This window comes from Vigna unguiculata, chromosome 9 (genome assembly GCF_037176805.1).
Source record: "Vigna unguiculata cultivar grain cowpea cultivar isolate G323 ecotype 2 chromosome 9, ASM3717680v1, whole genome shotgun sequence".
In the NCBI taxonomy this organism is placed as follows: Eukaryota; Viridiplantae; Streptophyta; class Magnoliopsida; order Fabales; family Fabaceae; genus Vigna; species Vigna unguiculata.
Window position 1 is genome coordinate 17,766,202 of NC_140800.1, and position 18,861 is coordinate 17,785,062.

The window sequence follows — 18,861 nt, forward strand, 5'->3', positions numbered from 1 at the left end:
GTTAGAAAAAGAATTACATCGTCACGTTATACACACCTACCACTTATGTAGTCTTTTTCACTCTATCATTAATCATTTAGTTAGATATTTTTGCAAAAGCAAGAACTTAACTGAATCAAATAAAAATTAAAAAACCTAATTGAATAATTGAAACTAATATTAGGACCAAATAAGTAAACTTAGGAAAAAAAAGGTGACAATAACAAAGTCCATTTGAATATAAAATGGCAAGTAACCCAGTTTGATGATGGCCCATGCCCCAATTGCAAATTCGGGTTAGGGTTTCAGTTTGAAGCAACTAAAACGGGATTATCTTTCTCTTTCACACTCACTGTGCCTGTCTCGTGTGCTGCCTTTTGTTTGCCTTTCTCGCACTGGTAAGAAGTCTCCTTCGATCCATGATTTTTTCCTCTGGAATTTGTGTTCCCAAAACCTACCTTAATTGCTACACCTTTCTCTCTGAATTTCCAAATTCTCTTGGTGGAATTACAGTTTTAGGGGTTTAATGCCTTTTTAGTTCACTTCGCAGTTTGAAGCATTCTGTAAATGGATTTCAGTCGAAGATCTGATTTTTCTTTTTATTTTTTTGAAATTCGTATTGCTGATATTGCAATTCATGTTTTGCATATTTTGTAGAAGAATTGACGCACATAACAAGCATGGCAGTCACATTCTATGATCTTAGCTCTGCCTCTGGGTTGAAGAAGCTTGATGAGTACCTTCTCTCACGCAGTTACATCACCGGGTATGTCACTGCCTTCGTCCATCTTCGTTTGTATTTTTTCTTTATTTTTTTTTTCTGATCTTTCTTTCTTGTGTATTGTCCCACTTCACGTGTTCTATAGGTACCAAGCTTCAAAGGATGATCTTACTGTCTATGCAGCTTTGCCAACTGCTCCATCAGCTGAGTATGTCAATGTGTCTAGGTGGTTCAAGCACATTGATGCTTTGTTGAGAATCTCGTAAGTTTGCTTCCCTTGACTTGCTCGCCAATTATATGTGTAATACTTGGCACGCAAGATGATACATTTTTGTGCCAATTTTGTGTTTACAGTGGTGTTTCTGGTGAGGGATCTGGCGTCACTGTTAAGGGATCTTTTGTTGCTGAGCCTGTTGCAACTCCCCCAGCTGCTGATACAAAGGCAAGTATCTTTCTAATGATAGATATTTCAATTGCGGTGTTGGTTTCATTTCCTTTTTGCATTGTGTGGTTTAACTACAATGTTTTATTGACGTTTCACTGAATGTACGTTGTTTTTCAGGCTGCTGCTGCTGAGGATGACGATGATGATGATGTGGATTTGTTTGGTGAAGAGACAGAGGAAGAGAAGAAGGCAGCGGAGGAACGAGCAGCTGCAGTGAAGGCATCTGGAAAAAAGAAAGAATGTAAGCTTCACTATTATCATTTACCTGTTATCTTTGAACTTTATGGTGCTCCCAACCCTGTTTATAGCACTTTGTGCGGCGGGCATTGATTTCGGCTGACTCCATTTTTCAGCTGGGAAGTCATCTGTTCTGTTGGATGTGAAACCATGGGATGATGAAACCGACATGAAGAAGCTCGAGGAAGCAGTGAGATCTGTTAGCATGGAAGGGTTGCTTTGGGGTGCATGTATGTCATTTTTATTTATATATTTTGGGTTTGGTTTTTGATATTTTGTACATATTTTGAACTTTCTTAACTGTTTTCATTCTGATGTACTTCCTAAAATAGTTGAATTATATCATTCAATTTCCTGTATTTGTAAATGTTGTGTTCTCCAGTCTTTGATTTAGAGAGAGTTCATACTTTTTCTTTCCATTATGTTTGCATTTCTACTGTTATTTTCTGCTTATCATGTCTGCTCCTCTTTTGCGATTCTGATATCAGTTGTTTGTGTCTTAGCCAAACTTGTTCCTGTTGGGTACGGCATCAAGAAACTGCAAGTTATGCTTACTATCGTGGATGACCTAGTTTCTGTCGACACTCTTATTGAGGAACATCTCACAGTTGAGCCCATCAATGAATATGTCCAGAGTTGTGACATTGTGGCCTTCAATAAAATTTGTAAGTATTTTTTAAGTGGTTTTTTTTTTCTCCTTGGTAATTCCCTAATGGTTTTGTATTCTGTTATGCACATTGTTTATGGTTTTGCTGCTTGTTCTAATGCAATTTGGCAACCTTTGTTACAGAAAATCTACAATCGTGGGACTTGAAAATTATGGCAACGAGTGGGATTGCGCTATTTAGAAATTATGTTCTAGAGAAAGCTCTCATGTGAGAATTTTTGTTTTTAGAAGCCTGCTTATTACTTTTTTTATACATTAGTCTATTTGTGTGATGCCGTCGGATTATTTGGAGAGTAATAAATTTAGGCTTTTAGTCTATGATGTGTGTTGTGTTATTTATTTTCAAATTTTGGTTGTAGATGGTCGTGTTTGTTTTGTTGATTTGAGCAAGTATATTCTTGAGAAAATACACTAGAAACTGCAAAACGGTTTATATCTGTTTAAATCGTCGGAATATATATATATATATATATATATATATATATATATATATATATATCATTTTTAAACTTCAAAGAAGCTACTTGATAGTTTAATCCCGCATGTAAAATACTGATAGTGGCACATATAAAAAAGGTATGTAATTGATGAAAACTAATCCTAGAAATGAAATTGTTTCCTTCTCCGGTTAATTTACCTAATTAAACTTTGCCATCTGCACAGAAACAGTGGTCGATTTATTTAAACTACGCAATTGGGGGAAGAAAGTAATTTAGGAAAAGGAAGCTTGAAATACGGCAAGCCATTGTTAGATCGAATCTCCATTCCTATTGTTTTGCCCTTTGTGTAATACTAGTTTTTCTATTTTTTAAAATATAATTTTTATTATAAGTATAATTTTTTAAATATTTAGTTAAATTTTAATTAATTTATTCTATTTTATAAATTAAATCATTAAATTAATCATTAAAGGCAATAAACTCTCTCAAATAAGATACGAATTCTTATTCTTTTTTGTATTGATCTCTTATTGTAGTGTGAAATTTGATTTCATATTCTCATTTGATAAATCTTAAATGATTTTTATCAAGAACATCGTAAGAACTTAATATTCGGTAATACTTTTATGAAATCAGCAATCAATGATTTGTCTATCATGCATTCTTGAGAATTAGACTTAAAAGATATTTAACCATGAATGTTAAAATATTGGAAGAGTAACATAAATCAATGAATTGTCTATTATAGATTCTTCAGAATTAGACTTAAAAAGATATTTAACATTGAAGTTAAAACATTGGAAAAGTAACATATATTTTAAGAAAAATAAAATAGATTATAACTAAAATTCTTCTTTTTACCATTGATCTCATTTTTGGTATCATATATTTAAGGGTTAACTATGTTTTACATCTTCAAATTATTGAGCGTTTTTAGTTTTAGTCCCTCCTTCAAACTTTAATTTATTTTAGTCTCCCATCTTCTGAAAATCGTGGAATTGGTCCCCATTTTAGCATGCCGTTAGTTTTTTTCTGAACTGGTAGACGGAGTTCCACGTCACACGTTATCTTTAAGAGAGATTTCAACTATAGTGCAAATGTGGAAGACGAAAATGAAACTGGAGTGTGAAGCTTTGGTTTTGTTAATTAGAAAGCGTAGAAAAGAATTCGAATAAACCCTTCCCCACCTTGCCTTGCATGATAGTGGTAGTGCGACTGTTATTTTCGAAGAGGAGCTTTAAAGTGGGATTGCGAATTGGAATAGGGTTCTGATTGAAAGAAAAATTGGGGGTTTTGGTTTCCAGCTCGAAGACAAATTGGTGGGTTCGTGTCACGAAGTTCTTCGACGAAGGTAAGTGGTTATTTTTTGGTTTCATTTTTGCTTTCCTATGTGTAGTTCCATTAGGTTTGCATCGAAGTGATTTTTCTGTTGCTTTGCAATGTAGGGTTCGAGATGGGTTTTGATCTCGTTTTGTATATCATATGGGAAGGTTTGAAAAGAAGAGGGGAGTGAAGTATGTTGGTGGAGAAATACATGTTGTTAAATGCATTGATCCTGATCGTTGGTCGTATGCCGAAGCATTGGGGATAATCAAAGAATTCAAGTATGGTGGTGAACTTAGACTTTGGTGGAAGGGTTCATCCGAAAGCGTATACAACAATCTAAGGCTACTGAGTAATGATAGGGAAGCATTGAACCTAGCTAAGTATGCAAATGATAATGAAGAAGAAGTTGAAGTGTACGTGGAGCATCTTCCTAGTATGCCAGAAATAATTAAGTGTATTGAAGGAGTGGGCAAAGAGGCGAGACAAGAACAAGTTCTACAGTAAGAGGTTGTCGAGGAAGTAGTTGTTGACCAAGTGGTTGCTGATGAAGTGGTAATGGGGGAAGAAGAGGTTAGGGAACAAGAGGTTATGGAAGATGTTAGAGAAGAAGAGGTTAGGGGAGAAGAGGTGAGAGGAGAAAAGGTGAGGGAATAAAATGTTAGGGGAGAAGAAGTGAGGGGAGAAGAGGTGAGGGAAGAAGAGGTTAGGGGAGAAGAGGTGAGGGGAGAAGAAGTGAGGGAAGAAGATGTGAGGGAAGAAGATGTGAGGGAAGAAGATGTTCTAGATAGACTTGATGAGAGTGAAGAAGAAAGGGTTGCTGATGATGATGATGGGTTTGGCACGGATAATGTGCAACGTAAAAATTTTCAGCAGGTATTAGAGAGGTGGAATAAATTGAAAGCAAAGTCCAGTTCAGTTAGGAAAAAGAGAAATGTTGGTGAAGGGTCATTTGTGACTAATGATTGCGTTGGACAACATGAAATCAATGAAGAATATGATAGTGAGCAAGTGTGCTCTGATGTTGATACTGATGAAGGTGTTAGTGATAAAGTGCCAAAATTTGTGAAGTATAATGCTGAAGATATGAACAAGAGCTTCAAATTCAGATTAGGGATGGAATTCTGTTCCTTGAAGGATTTCAAGCATGCCCTTATGGAGCATAGTGTATTGAATGGGAAGGAGATTAAATTTGTGCAGAATGATGATAAAAGAGTAAGGGCTGTTTGTAAAAAGAAGTGTGGCTATCTCATAATGGTGAGCAAGGTTGGTGGTAGCCAAACCTTTAGAGTGAAGACACTTGTTGGTAGTCATAGATGTGTGAGGGTTATGTTCAACAAGAATGCAAATAAAGATTGGATTGCATAAGTTTTATTGGACAAATTTTTAGATGTGGGGAGCATGACTGTAAACCAAATAATTCATGAAGTTAGAAAGAATTACAGTGTTGGGGTAACACCTTGGAGAGCTACCAGAGCTAAGGAGATTGCAATGGACTGCATGGTGGGAGATGGTCAACGACAATATGCTCTGCTTTATGATTATGTGGCTGAGTTATTAAGAGTAAAGGCTGGAACCTTTAAGATCAAAATTAACCAACCCACTCCCACTTTGCAACCAAGATTTGGGTCTTTTTACATGTGTTTAGATGGCTGCAAGCAGGGGTTCTTGGCTGGATGTAGACCTTTCATTGGTGTAGATGGTTGTCTCATTTAAAGACAAGCTATGGTGGTCAATTACTGGTTGCAGTTGGTAGAGACCCAAATGATCAGTACTTTTCATTAGCCTTTGCAGTGGTGGAAAATGAATGCAAAGAAACCTTGAGATGGTTTCAATCATTATTACTAGAAGATATTGGGGACATCCAATCTAATCGTTGGGTTTTCATTTCGGATCAACAGAAGGTAAACCTAATCATAAGCAGTTTTAATTTTGTTGTTTCATACATCGTAATTGAAATGATAACAATATTATTGTACTGTTTGCAGGGACTAATGACAATTTTCGATGAGATATTGGAAGGAGTGAAGCATAGGTTCTGTTTGAGACACCTTTACAACAATTATGAACTGAAATTTGGTGGAGGAGTTATAGAAAATTAATCTTGATGCTTATAACTGGTTACTTCAAATACCTAGGAAATCTTGGTGTAAACATGAATTTTGTATGTATCCTAGGTGTGATGTGTTGATGAATAATTTATTTGAGTCCTTCAATAGTTCAATTCTGATTGCTAGAGATAAACCTATCATAACTATGATAGAGTGGATTAGATCATACATCATGGGTAGGTTTGCATCCCTAAGACAAATGTAGTTTATATACTGCAAACGTGATGCCTAAACCTCAAAAAAGACTAGATAAGGAAATTGAAAAAAGTGCAAATTGGGTTCCAGTCTGGGCAAGGGGGCAAAGATTGAAGTGACTCATAGGTTCACCATGGAAAAATTTGTTGTCGACCTAACTGAACATAGTTGTAGTAGTTATTTATGGGATTTGGTGGGCATTCTATGTAGGCATGCAATGGCTGCAATTCACGACAAGATAGAAAATCCTAAAGATTATGTTCATCCCTATTACAAGAAAAATGCATATCTGGCTTGTTATGGACCTAAAATAACCCCCATAAATGGACAAAAAATGTGGCCTAAAAGTGATTTCCCAGAGCTGCTATGACCTATCTACAAAAGACCACTAGGACGACCCAAGAAATTACGTAGGAGGGAAGCAGATGAACATGTTAGTCATTCAAAGATAACTAAGAAAAATATTGCCATGAAATGTACAAGATGTAATCAGTTTGGGCATAATATCAGGACCTGCAGAAAGAGAAACACAACCATAACAACCAGAAAGGTAACATTTAATTCAATTTTCTGTCTTTATTTTGGTATACAATATTCAAAATAATTTGAATACTCATTTTATAGAGTAACACACAGAGGAACACCCCTGCACCAGCAGCAACTGAAGTTGGATGTAACAATTATGCAGAATCAAGAAGGCATAGGCCTCGTAGGAGGGAGAGATCCTCATCCTTGGCTGGCACCAGCAACCAACGACCAATAACAAGAAGAAGAAACACAACTCCACAAGTTATAGGGTCCCAAGCAAGTAGCATTGCACCCACTGGACAACCCACGTGATTTGATTCATTGTAACTTTGTAGTTGGTTTGTTGGATTAAGTGAAAACGTTATTTTTTTTTATGTACATGTATGCATTATTGGCCCCTACTAATGGAACACTATAGCGGTGGGTAGGCATGTGGTGGACCACCTTTTGTTCTAGGCACCACTTTTGATGCATGGACCTCATTTTGATCATGGACCACTACTAAAACATTGCAGCCATGATGCTTTTTGTAATGACTTAGCAGTTATTTAATTCATATGGTTTCAAGGTCCACTTTATATAATTACTTCATCTTAATTATTTATTTGGTTCAAACTGTCAAAATTTTCAAATTAGTAAAGAATTAACTCATTTATGTCTTAGTCAGATTTATAGCAATCTTCACATAAGCCAGATTTATGGCAATCTTCACATAAGCCAGATTTAAAACAAACCAATATGTCAATAAAGCTACCAAAAGGAAAAAAATATGGCCTGCGTGCAGTTAAAAACATGGCCAACAGATTGATAATAGCACAAGGGTAATGGAACACCAATTCAACCAAGTTAAATGGAACACCAATTCATTCATTAATAGCAAATTCCCACGAATACATTACCTATCTAAAACAACCCCTAAAACATAAAAACCTTTACTGCCACAACTCACAACTACATACCTAACCTAATTACAATTCACCTTCAACAAGAACATAACCACAAATACAACTGTAAACGCCCACGACATAAGAAATAAAAATTGCAGGAATTTCCCTAATCTTCTCTCTTTTTGCAATTTCCTCTTCAACTTCTCATTTTTCTTTGTCAATTCCAAGATAACTTTCTCCCCTATCCAAGCAAACTTCATCTTCTTCTACTATTTTTCTGCTGTTAGCTTCAATTTCAGATTCTTTACCTTCGAATTTAGATTCCTCTTCATTAACCCACTCAAAATAGTTACAGTGTGAATTGGACTGCAAAAGAAAAAAATTAAACCATTACCGTACATCAAACTCAAGCAAAAGTGATGGAATTTTTTATACTTACAACCCAATTTCTACATCTCCAAAACAATCTGCCCTTGTTCTTCATAGTAGTTGCCTCTAGGAGCAACAATCTTTCCCCACACCCACATAATTTTGATGCTATTTCCGAAGACGAGACACAACTCTGCGATATTTTCGAACCAATCTTCCTTTGCGTAAAATTGAAACCTTTGCTACCACTCTTCATCACTGACTCCAGACGAATGTTGTTGCCTCAGTTTCCCCAACACAAAGCAATCTTCCTCTTCAGTCACACTCTTTAGCACCTTAGCACTGTTCCAATCCCGTTCCAATCCACGAATCGTAATGTTAGGGTTCAAATCCTCTCTTTGATGCTTCTGAGTAAAATAAAGTAATTAACTTTAATTTTGCCAGGTTTCATTGTAGCTTAATTGACCCTTAAAATAACAGGTGACATGGAACTTTGTTTGCCAGCTCAAAAAAAAAAAAAAAAAACTAATGGCGTCCTAAAATGGGGACCAATTCCACAAGTTTCTGAAGATGGGAGACCAAAATAGATTAAAGTTTGAAGGAGGAACCAAAACCAAAAATGCTTAATAGTTTGAGGACATAAAACATAGTTAACCCTATATTTAACAATGTGCAAACTTTGGACTTGATCATCTTACGACTATAAACTTCCAATACTTAGATGAAAATGTTTTGTAGATTTTAATATTTTGTTTCGATGATCTTCACTATTTCACACAAAATTTCAAGCAAATTGGGTGGTTGTTGTAATATAGTAAGTAGCTCCTCTCTCTTTTGGCAACACTATGAGAATTGTATTTGGTTTAATGTTTTTTATTTTTCAGCTCTTTCTTCATACCACACTTCAATTTTACAATACTGACATTCCAAGGGAGGTTATCCATGATTGACAATTTCTAATCATAATAACAAAATTATTACAATAGTGCCACAAAATGCATACAAATAATGTAAAGTCGTGTAATTAACAATGTTTTTAACTTGCAATTCAGCTTTTGAATACAGTTCGTTTGTAGAACTTCTTTATGTGTAGGCTGAAATAAATTCAAATAATTCATTAATGTCATACAATTTGTTGTACAAGAAATATTACACATAGATTTTCAAATTATTGTAATTTGTTTATATTGTTGAACAATGATGTTTGTTCTTGAACATTTTGTTTGTGCTAATGTTCCATCCTGATATTATAATGTCTTTTTAATTGATTGTATGACTTGCAAAGGATATTTCACAACATTGTTGTTAGAGACAAAGTAAGAACTTGGTCTATACAAAATAATTTATAATAGACACTCATAATACATATAAAATAATGATTAATCCTATTTTAAAAAACTAGTGGAAACAATAATCCACTACTTTTTTCAAAAATAGAATTCATCATTAATTTCCTAAAGATTATTCTTTTTTTATTTTGTTGTCTAAGATTTCAAATTAGTCAATGTAACTTCTTAATTAATTTATTGACATTCTCACTTTTAACCAAAGTAACTTCTCAATGTAAAGCAAGAACTATATAGATTAATCATAGTAAATTCAACAAAAGTAACTTCTCAATTAAATATTACTATGCCTAGTCATTTATATTCTTTTACCTCCTTTATCCAGTGAAGAACTAATTACCAAAATAACTTCTTGATTACTTCTAATCAAAGTAACTTCTCAATTATTGGAAAAAACTTATTCAATCATATGATAGTTTCTATGGTTGTTATGTTATGTATATTTAGCATCGTCTTAACTTGCTACTGTGTAAAAATCATTACTTTTACTTTATTAAAAGATAAAAGACATAGATAAAAAATACATCACAACAAGAATAAAAAAGAACAAACAAATTTATTCACTTTAACCTCATAATCTAGTTAAGAAATTATAGCATAATCAACCATCGAAGCTTAGCATTCCATTGAATGTAGAAATAACATAAGAATAGAAAAAGATATAATGAAATTAGGCATGCCTTAGAGTTCCTAAGCTCTTCTAATATATTTCCTTAAGCCCACTTTGTTTTGGGCTTTTCTATTATTGTAATATTCTTTCTGATAATGTAATATCCTCTAATTATGTTCTAAATAATTCAATATTTTCAAGATAAATTTGTTTGTTGTAGAAATTTAAAAAGATTTAAGAAGATCTTGCGATATTTAATAAGATTAGACAATTATTAGCCTTCGATATTGACTAATATAAATAAATAAGATATTTACTTAAAAGTATCAAATAAAATATACAAAGATATATTTGTCCCAAATTATCTTTTATCATAAAGGCTTATGAATTATCAAAGCCCTTTTTGTAGAAAAAAAGGAGAAAACAATAAGGTCTAAATTTCACTTTTTCCTGCTTTTCTTTCCTTCTTCATGAAATGCTTGGTTTGGATTTGTGTGGTTTTGATTATTTTCTATTATTGAATTTATATAAATCTTTATCCCTTCACATTCATGCCACAACTAATAATTAGCAAAACAAATAAAACTTATGCTTTACCCACCAAGGTTTGAACCCATGACCTTACACTCCTAAAGCCAAAGCACAACCACTATGTCAAATCACATTTGATGATATCTTCTAACCCAAACAATTTACATCATCAATCCCATACTCATACATATTATTAAAAAGGCAATAATAAAATAACAACACATAATTGGCATACATAAGACTCGAACCCAAGTCCTTTCACACAAATCAAGTACTCTCAACCATTTAAGCTAGTACTCTTCCACACCATATTAAACGACAATAATTATCATAAAGACGCATTTTACCCGCATTTATTAATTAATTAATTATTTAATTAATTAATTTTCCTGGGTCTTACAATGTGCACCGAAAATCATTACACCATTACATTTTGCGAATAAAAAATGAAACACCGAAAAATCCAAAAATGAAGATTAAAGGAAAGAAGAAGGTGAATCATTTCATGCAGAAAGAGAAAAACACACGACTATGAAGTGAAAATGATGTGAAGCGAAAAACACATGTGGGAAAAATCTTACCATTTCAATGTGCACTGGAAATCATTACACCATTACATTCTATGAACCAAAGGAAAGAAGAAGCTGAATAGGTTCATACAAAAAAAAAAACACACATGGTTGTGAAGCGAAAATCACATGCGGAAAAAATCTTACCATTTAATTCTACACCAAAAATCATTACACCATTACATTATCCATCTTGTATTTTTCACCATTTGTTGTCCAATCATTGTGTTGGGAGAAGAGAGAGTTTTTGAGATCTTGAATGAGTAGTAGAGAAGAAGGTTGTGTGTGAGTGATGTGTTTAGGTTTAGAGAAGAGAAGGTTTTGTGTTGTTGATTTCTATTAATGATATTTTTTGTTTAAATTATTTAGGTGAATTTTGGTGTGATATGTTAAGTTTTTGTCACGTGTAAAAAGTTGTCATTTGTTAGCTTAGATTTTGTATCTAATATTGATTTTATTTAGGGTTAAATATGTTATTTCCAACTATTGACTAAAACTGTATTTTGTTTTTATTTTAAATTATGTACTATTTTTTTATAGTTTATAAAATAATGTATAATGTCCTTAGTGATTAATGGCTTTAGAGGGTATTTTCTTTCTACAAATCTCTTTTTCTTCATCACAACTTCATCTTTTATTATTGTAATTGGGGTTATTAAGTTTTATGTTCAAGTGATGGTCTTCCTCCAAGCTTGATCAACTTTTACGTGATGAATGATGTATCCATGGATGCAAAAGCTTGAAATGGTGAGTAGAATGGTTGTGTTTTGGTTCGATTAAGGTTATTTCTTAAAAAGAGGTGAGACCAACTACTAAGGAAGGAAACCTAAGGTAGTTTAAAAGAGGAAACTACCCTAGAGAGAACTTCAAGACAAGTGAATGACTCAATTTTGGCAGCATTTCTTTACTATTCTCAAAGTTAGAATTACATGTAGTAGATACCATTATTTATAGGCCAAGAAACCCTAGCAAAAGTTCAAACTCAAATATTTGAAAAATGGAGCCAAAACACACATGGCAAGGACATTCTTTTCATGCCTATATGGGCTTAACACACCTCTTGGAGAGCTAGACCATGCGATCTAGGGTTGTTTGAGCCCCAAGCTATCCCAAGTAACTACTAGGTTCAAAGTCCAAATCAAAACCCAAATACAGGCCCAAAACCCTATACATTTGACCTAAAATTTTTATTCTAATTTTCCAAAACTGATAGTTAATACCACTAAACATAGGTGGCCTATGTATAGAAGCACCTTTTGCAAAAGAAAGCTTGCTTTCAGCCATTTCAAAAGGATTTAATATCAAACTTGAATAACTTTCAAGAACCTTGCTCTAGATACCAATTGTTAGCAATGAAATGGTAGTTTAAGCCAAGAAAGGGGGAGGAGGGGTTGAATTGGCCATATAAAATTTTTCGAAAGCTTAAAACCCCTTTTCTTTGAATCAATTAGACCACAAAATCAGAGTGGAAAAGTTGCAGGACAATGCACTTTCAACTGATTAATAATAAAAAACACTAGGTTAATATATTCATACACTATTAATCAACAGATTAAAATATGAAATCAATTGGCTAAAATCCTGGGAAATTATGCATGTCGCGACCGGAATCACGACGGGACGACGAACCAAAAAAGAAAACGGGTTTGAAAGAGATTTGGAATCGCCACCATAGTTATTATGGAAAACCATAAAGATAAGACAAGTCTGCGAAAAACTAGATTTTGGATCTGGGAGTCAGTTACGCGTAGGGAAGGTTTTAGCACCCTACAACACTCGCCCAAAGGCGATACCTTTAATTAAAAATGCAAAGTCGATGTGGTTTTCAAAATGTTATTTTTCCCCAAAAATAATAAGACAAAAAAATAGTAAAAAGAAACAAAAATATTTTTTAGTTTTTTTTGGATCCGACAAGGATTGAGCTTGGTCCTACGTATTCTCATTCAAAAGAAATCAGGGTTACGTAGTTCTTTAGAGATATTTGAAAAAGTAATTGAGAAAATGATTTGATTTTTTGGAGGTGAACCTGACAAGGTGATGAAGGATTGACCCCAACCAAGGATGGAGGCACATACTTAAGAAGACTAAGCATGTTTAGAAAGGAAGTTCACTAATCCTTCATCCCTTTTATTTGTGTTTATTATTTTTGATTCCCAAAGTTGACTTAGTTGAATCAACTTTAGTTGACTTGGTGACCTTTGACTAGGTTTGACTTGTTGACTATAGTTGACTTGACTTAAGCCAACATGCTAATCTATGTTTATTTGCTTTGTAGGTTAATTAGGAGTAAGAAAGCAATGCTAGGTGACACATGGTGATTGGGGAGCATAAATGATGTGGAGGAGAGAGTAAAGCAAAGGCATAAAGCATAAAGTAAAAGGCATGAAGCAAGTGTACCTATGTACCTTTGGTCTCCTTTATTTTTAGCACACTTTGGCCACTTTTTGGAGACATATGAGACATATTATTTGTCTCCTTTTGTGCTAGAACGAAATTAGCCTTGCACACACCATAGTTTCTCTTTTGTCTCTCATTTTTGTAACCTTATTTGACCTAGTTTCTAGAAGCTATGGTTAGGTTTTTGTAGATACATCTTTAGGTATCTTTTATTTGTTTAGAGGCCCCTAAACTCTTCTATATAAGGGGTGCTCCTAGACATGTAAAATGGTTGATCATTTTGTTATAAACTTTGTGCATTCAACCACCAATTTTCGTGAGCTCTCCTTCCTAGAAGTGAACTCACCTTTGCCTTATCTTGCTTGCAAGTGGCGGCACCATCACTCATCTCCAGGGTTTGGTTGGCTTAGATCCCCCTATGAGTGGCATGCTTCTTCCATTCTTCATCTTCTATGCTTTCCATTTTTATTGTTTCTTCTTTCTTTTTGCTCTTAAGTGTTGTTATTGCCGTATGTGTTTAAGCTTGAATCAAACTCTCTTCTTCCTTTCATGAGCTTGAGAAATGAACCTTCACATCTAGATAGTGTAACATCCCGTCCGGATATTAAATAATAAAAAATGAAGTAAATAATAAAAAATGAAGTAAATAATAAAAAATTCATTTATTATAACTGATATTCCCAAAACGCGGGAAAATTAAAAACTTTTGTTACTTTCACAGTAAACCAAAATTCATAAGTATAAATAAGATTGTAATTATCTAAAAGTCTAGAATATTCATAATTACAATTTATTTGAAAGCATAAAAACTTCATAAAAGTTTAGGTAAAATCTTCTCCCAAAACTAGCCCCGCTCCGTCTCTAGGCCTCACCAGATCCACCTGCAATAACATCTGCTCCCGTGTACTGCTACACGATCATCGCCAAACACAAGCAGATAGGGTGAACTAACAAATTACACATATATAAATATAAATATTGCATAGTTATATATATCACACAATCACACCAGTACTGCTGCAGTAAAATCGCCTGGCGGGGGACACGTACCGCCAAGCGCTGTCCACTTCCAAACCGCTTGGAAGGTATGATGAGTGGAACCTTCGCTCACATTCAAAACTGAAATTTTGGGAATTTAATATTATTTTCGTGCTTAAAAATTGTATTTAGTTGTATACTATATTATTGGATATTATTGAGTTTACTATTGCAACAATAATCTAATTTGGGTCCTTAAGAGTGTAAATAATGAATATTTTAATTCATAAATTAAGTCCCAAAATAGGAATTTTAGAGAGAAATAGTTCAGGTACTAAATGCACCCCCAGTTCTCACGTTTACACCCCCTTTTTCAAATTGGAATATCTATTTTTAAAATAAAACATTTCTAGAGCTAGTTGCACCCCCTGTTTTCAGGTTTACACCCCCTTTTGTAATAGAAATTCATTTCTGTTCCGCACTCCTCCTTTTTACTAAGCTGCACCCCTAATGTCACTTAAACTCTAATCCACCAGATTTCGCCACGTGGCAATCCTCCACTTACTAAGTTAACCAATGACAGATTGCCACATCATCAATCCTCCACTAACTCAAATCACCAATCAATGTTTGCCACATCATTGTCTCCTTCCCAACACAAACCCTAACCCTAATCTCTCTTTCTCTCTCTTCCACATCAACCCACTCCAAGCCGCAGCCGCAGCCGCCACCCCCGACTCCGGCCGTCACCAAACCTCCGTCGGCCATCCTCCTCCGCGCCAGCCACCACCTGCTCGCACAACATCTCTGGCGCCAACCTCCGACAACCCCTCGCGCCACCGTCTTCTACGTCATGCCGTCACCCTCCATCACGCTACCACCACCACTGCGTGCACCTCGAAACTCCTCGGACCATCAACCCGTCCACCACACGAAGCCCCACCGTCTCCGCAGTCGCGTTGCCGGAACCACCACTGCACTCGTCTGTCTCCATCACGCATTGTCTTCTCCATTTGGTCACGCTGCTAGAACGTCCATTGACGCACCACTCGAGCTCGTCGGACAGTTCAATATCTCCGGCAGCACCTGTACCAACACCTCCACATCCTCCCGTGTGATCTGCCTTACACCATGCCAGAACCGCAGTTCGTCTTCACACATCGAACCACCCCCGCTGCACCAAGCTCAACACTTTCACGGTAGTGCCACCATCGAAGCCATGGAAGCCACCGCGAGTTCGCCATGGAAGCCACCACGAGTTCGCCATGAGCCTCGTCGGAAGTACATTCTGTGTCATTGCAAACCCATTACGGCAGCTCGCCACCATGAGGAAACCCTAATCATGGAGGGATTCACGAGGAAACCCTAATTCTGGGAAGAGAAAGCGCTGCCACATGTCCGCTTCTCAATGGACAGTCCAAAAAGTCAGACTGGTTAACTAGTCAACTCTGAGCAAGGATTGGTCAACCTGGGTCAATTTGTCTATTTTACGTTATACTTGGCAAGTGGTTCCTCTACAAGAACCCTAAATGGCCTAGCAAGGAAAAGATAGTCTGGTGGCAGTTCACCACCAACCAGTCTAATTCTGGAAATTTCCCAGAATCACAAACTCTAAAAAAAAAAATATAAATCATATGTAATCATACCATACTTAGCATGCCAATCAGGTTTAAACATAAACTTAACGCGTAAAGCTCCCCTAACCTGGTCTCCTTTGCTGAACTTTGAAAATTCTCCCTTGATCACCAATGGCCCTCTTTGGTTCTTCTCAACACTCTTAATCCTCACAAACACTCAATTTTCGTTCTCTTGGCTGCTAGGGTTTTCCTCTACCCTTTCATATTCAATTCAAAACCAAAAATAGCAAAAATTAAAGTTTAATTTGGATTCTCCAAGGTTTGAACCCATAACCATGCCAATGCCAAATCCATGCTAAACCACCAAGCTAATTCATGTTTCTTACTAACTAATATAATTCACATATTATATTATTACACAACATAATTACACATATTATTAAGACAATAATAATTAGTTAATACATAAATAGCATACATAGGACTTGAACCCAAGTCCTCTCACACGATAAAGTACTCTCAACCATTTGAGCTAATACTTTTCCACATCATACAAACCAGAATTAAATACCATAAATGTTCTTCCTACCCGCATTTATTAATTAATTATTTATTTAATTTTCACGGGTCTTACATATAGCATGCTATTTTAATGTCCAGTGGGAATTTTCAAAAATCTTAAACAACTTCACCATATTCATAACTCTAAAAGGAAAAAAGATAATCCTTCATCACAAGACGACCTTGCTCCTACGTATCTCACATTGGAGAATCAAGGATCACATATTTCTTAAAAAGATATTTGTTTGAAAATGTTGATATTTTTATATTTTGAATATTTTATATATTTTGGAATTTTTGAAGTACTTGAAAATAAGTGTCACACGACGCGAGCGGTCGGACAGACACTAAAAGAGAAAGAAAACTATTTTTGGTAATTTTTTAGAAAATAAGTGTCACACGATACGAACGATCGGATAGACACAATAAAGTGAAAGAGAACATTTTTATTTTTTGATTTTTCTATTTTTTGCAATTTTTTATAATTTTCAAATATTTTTTTTTAAAAATAAAAAAATAAAATAAAAAGATAAATAAAAGGATGAAATTATTTAAGAAGGATAAAAGTGGAAAATAAAATAAGAGAGTGCATGAGTAATTAGTGAGAGATACATGAAGTAAATGAGGTGTGTTTATTAAAGGTGGTGGTACGTTGAGTAAATTATAGAACAAGCCCAAAATAGGAGTAAAACACAAGTGAGTGTTGGAGTTAGTAAACTTAGGGGTGCAAAGAGTATATGGGAACAAGCTCAACTGAAATACAAAGAAGGGGTGCAGGGATAAGAAGTGGGGGTGCACGAAGAAAAGAAAGGAAGAAACATAACATGGCATATGGAGGTGGATGAGGTAAAAACAGGGTGCTTGTGGTAATGGAGAGGTGCGAAGAATAAAGATGGTGGTGCAGCGAGCAGAAGTAGGCTGATCCAATAACATGAAAAAAGGGTGTTGCAGCCCTAACCCCTTTCTTCTCAAAAGGGAGACCACGAAGGTTCCCTATTTCCCTCTCACGCACGAACCCAATACCAGCCATAACCATCATCAACGCCGCACCCATTCCGGCGGGCCAGGGACGCTCACGACGACGCCAACCACCACTCACCGGAGACACATCTCTTTCTTCCTTTCCTCCAACGACGTCTTCTTGCTCGCGTGACCGCACGACGGCGCCGATCCCGCTCACGGTTGCGTGGCCCTGCCTGCCGAGGACTACGTCAACGATTCCAACCATCGTCGGCGTCCATGCCGACGCACATTCGTCTCCAAACCCTAATTCTCTTCTTCCGCATGAGAGAAATGTCGTAGGTCCTGCGACTCCCTGCCACCAAGCCAGCCACCGAGACTGGGTCCGCGAGCACCATGGAACTCCAAACCTCTGGCTGTCGCGACCAAATCCTAATTGTTCTTCCTATTGTCTTTCTGTTTTCTATTCTTTTTTTGGTTGTATGCAGGTGAGTGATGAAAATGAACGAAAAAGATGACAGTTGGGAGTATGTACTGTTTGCAGGTTGAAAGTGATGGAAGAATGAGGAAGAAAGATTGGTCTTGGATGAAGGTATGAATATGTGATTGAAGATAAAAGCCGAGATGGATTTTGGCTTGTGCGCGAGTTGCGTGTTGGTGGAAGTGAGTGAATCTTTGTTGTGAAAGAGTGTTTATGTGCGTGAGTTTTGCTCTCGATTGTCTCGGTGGTTATGCATGAGAATGCAACATGTTTTGATGTCCCTTGAAGTGTGTGAGAAGTTTGGTGAGCACAAATGAATGAGTATGGTGATGAATGAATACGGTGACAACGAAAAGAATGGAGATTACCAGAATCTTGCATTATATTTGAATCACGGCTTCCACAGATAAAATGCAGCAAACATAATAATGTCATATTCGTTCATGGCTTTCAAGATTGGAAATGAAACATATCATACCTAACACACCTGCATCATGTTCACTCAAGTATTAGAGGTGCCGCACCTCTCGGAGCTCCTTGGCTGGTTAATGGTCTCAAGTCTTTTTTTTTCCTTATTCTAGCGGCTTGTTACCTTTTTTATCCCTTGTTGCCTCTCCCCATTCTATTTTTCAAAGTGTAATGAAACTCTCTTCGAGGTCCCCCCCTTTTGCTAGGAAGTTCTCATTTTCAATGGCTCTACTTTCAGCCACCCTATACCTATGCTACTACGATTGCCATGGCCGTCACAATAATACACACAGATATCTAATATTTCTATTTTTATGCTAAGACCCAGAGTTGGGATATGAAGATTTGAACGTTTTCTTGCCTGGAGGGGGAACTGTTCCAGAGGACTGACTTACGTTAACTTTCAATTTTCACCTTTTTACTTCATCTAATTTTTTTAATATCATTTAAAAAAAAAGCAAAACAGAAATAATAAAAGGAA

At 35.8% G+C, this 18,861-nt stretch overlaps 1 protein-coding gene and 1 long non-coding RNA gene across 4 annotated transcripts; one reads left to right on the plus strand and one right to left on the minus strand.

Moving 5' to 3' along the window:
- Positions 1 to 239: 239 nt before the first annotated feature.
- Positions 240 to 2,367, plus strand: LOC114196327 (elongation factor 1-delta). Of its 3 annotated transcripts, none has more exons than XM_028086936.2 (8): positions 240 to 377; positions 637 to 745; positions 846 to 962; positions 1,055 to 1,142; positions 1,263 to 1,386; positions 1,499 to 1,612; positions 1,886 to 2,047; positions 2,173 to 2,367. In XM_028086936.2, coding segments are annotated over exons 2-8 (693 nt in total). In that variant the 5' UTR covers positions 240 to 377; positions 637 to 659; the 3' UTR covers positions 2,175 to 2,367. The 3 variants fall into 3 exon arrangements, with proteins under 3 accessions (XP_027942737.1, XP_027942739.1, XP_027942738.1); XM_028086938.2 differs by having other exon boundaries at positions 328 to 377; positions 640 to 745; XM_028086937.2 differs by lacking the exon at positions 240 to 377 and adding an exon at positions 395 to 542.
- An 11,626-nt stretch (positions 2,368 to 13,993) lies between these two features.
- On the minus strand, positions 13,994 to 18,647 carry LOC146883649 (uncharacterized). The gene is made up of 2 exons (XR_014984479.1): positions 16,038 to 18,647; positions 13,994 to 14,261 (listed from the first exon to the last, which is right to left on the minus strand). It is a non-coding gene; the product is annotated as an uncharacterized LOC146883649 (long non-coding RNA).
- Between the last annotated feature and the right edge of the window lie 214 nt (positions 18,648 to 18,861).

Coding starts and splice junctions, on each gene's coding strand:
- LOC114196327 (XM_028086936.2), top strand. CDS start 660: ATGGCAGTCACATTCTATGATCTTAGCTCTGCCTCTGGGTTGAAGAAG. Junction 746..845: donor TCACGCAGTTACATCACCGG/GTATGTCACTGC, acceptor CGTGTTCTATAG/GTACCAAGCTTCAAAGGATG. Junction 963..1,054: donor GATGCTTTGTTGAGAATCTC/GTAAGTTTGCTT, acceptor TTGTGTTTACAG/TGGTGTTTCTGGTGAGGGAT.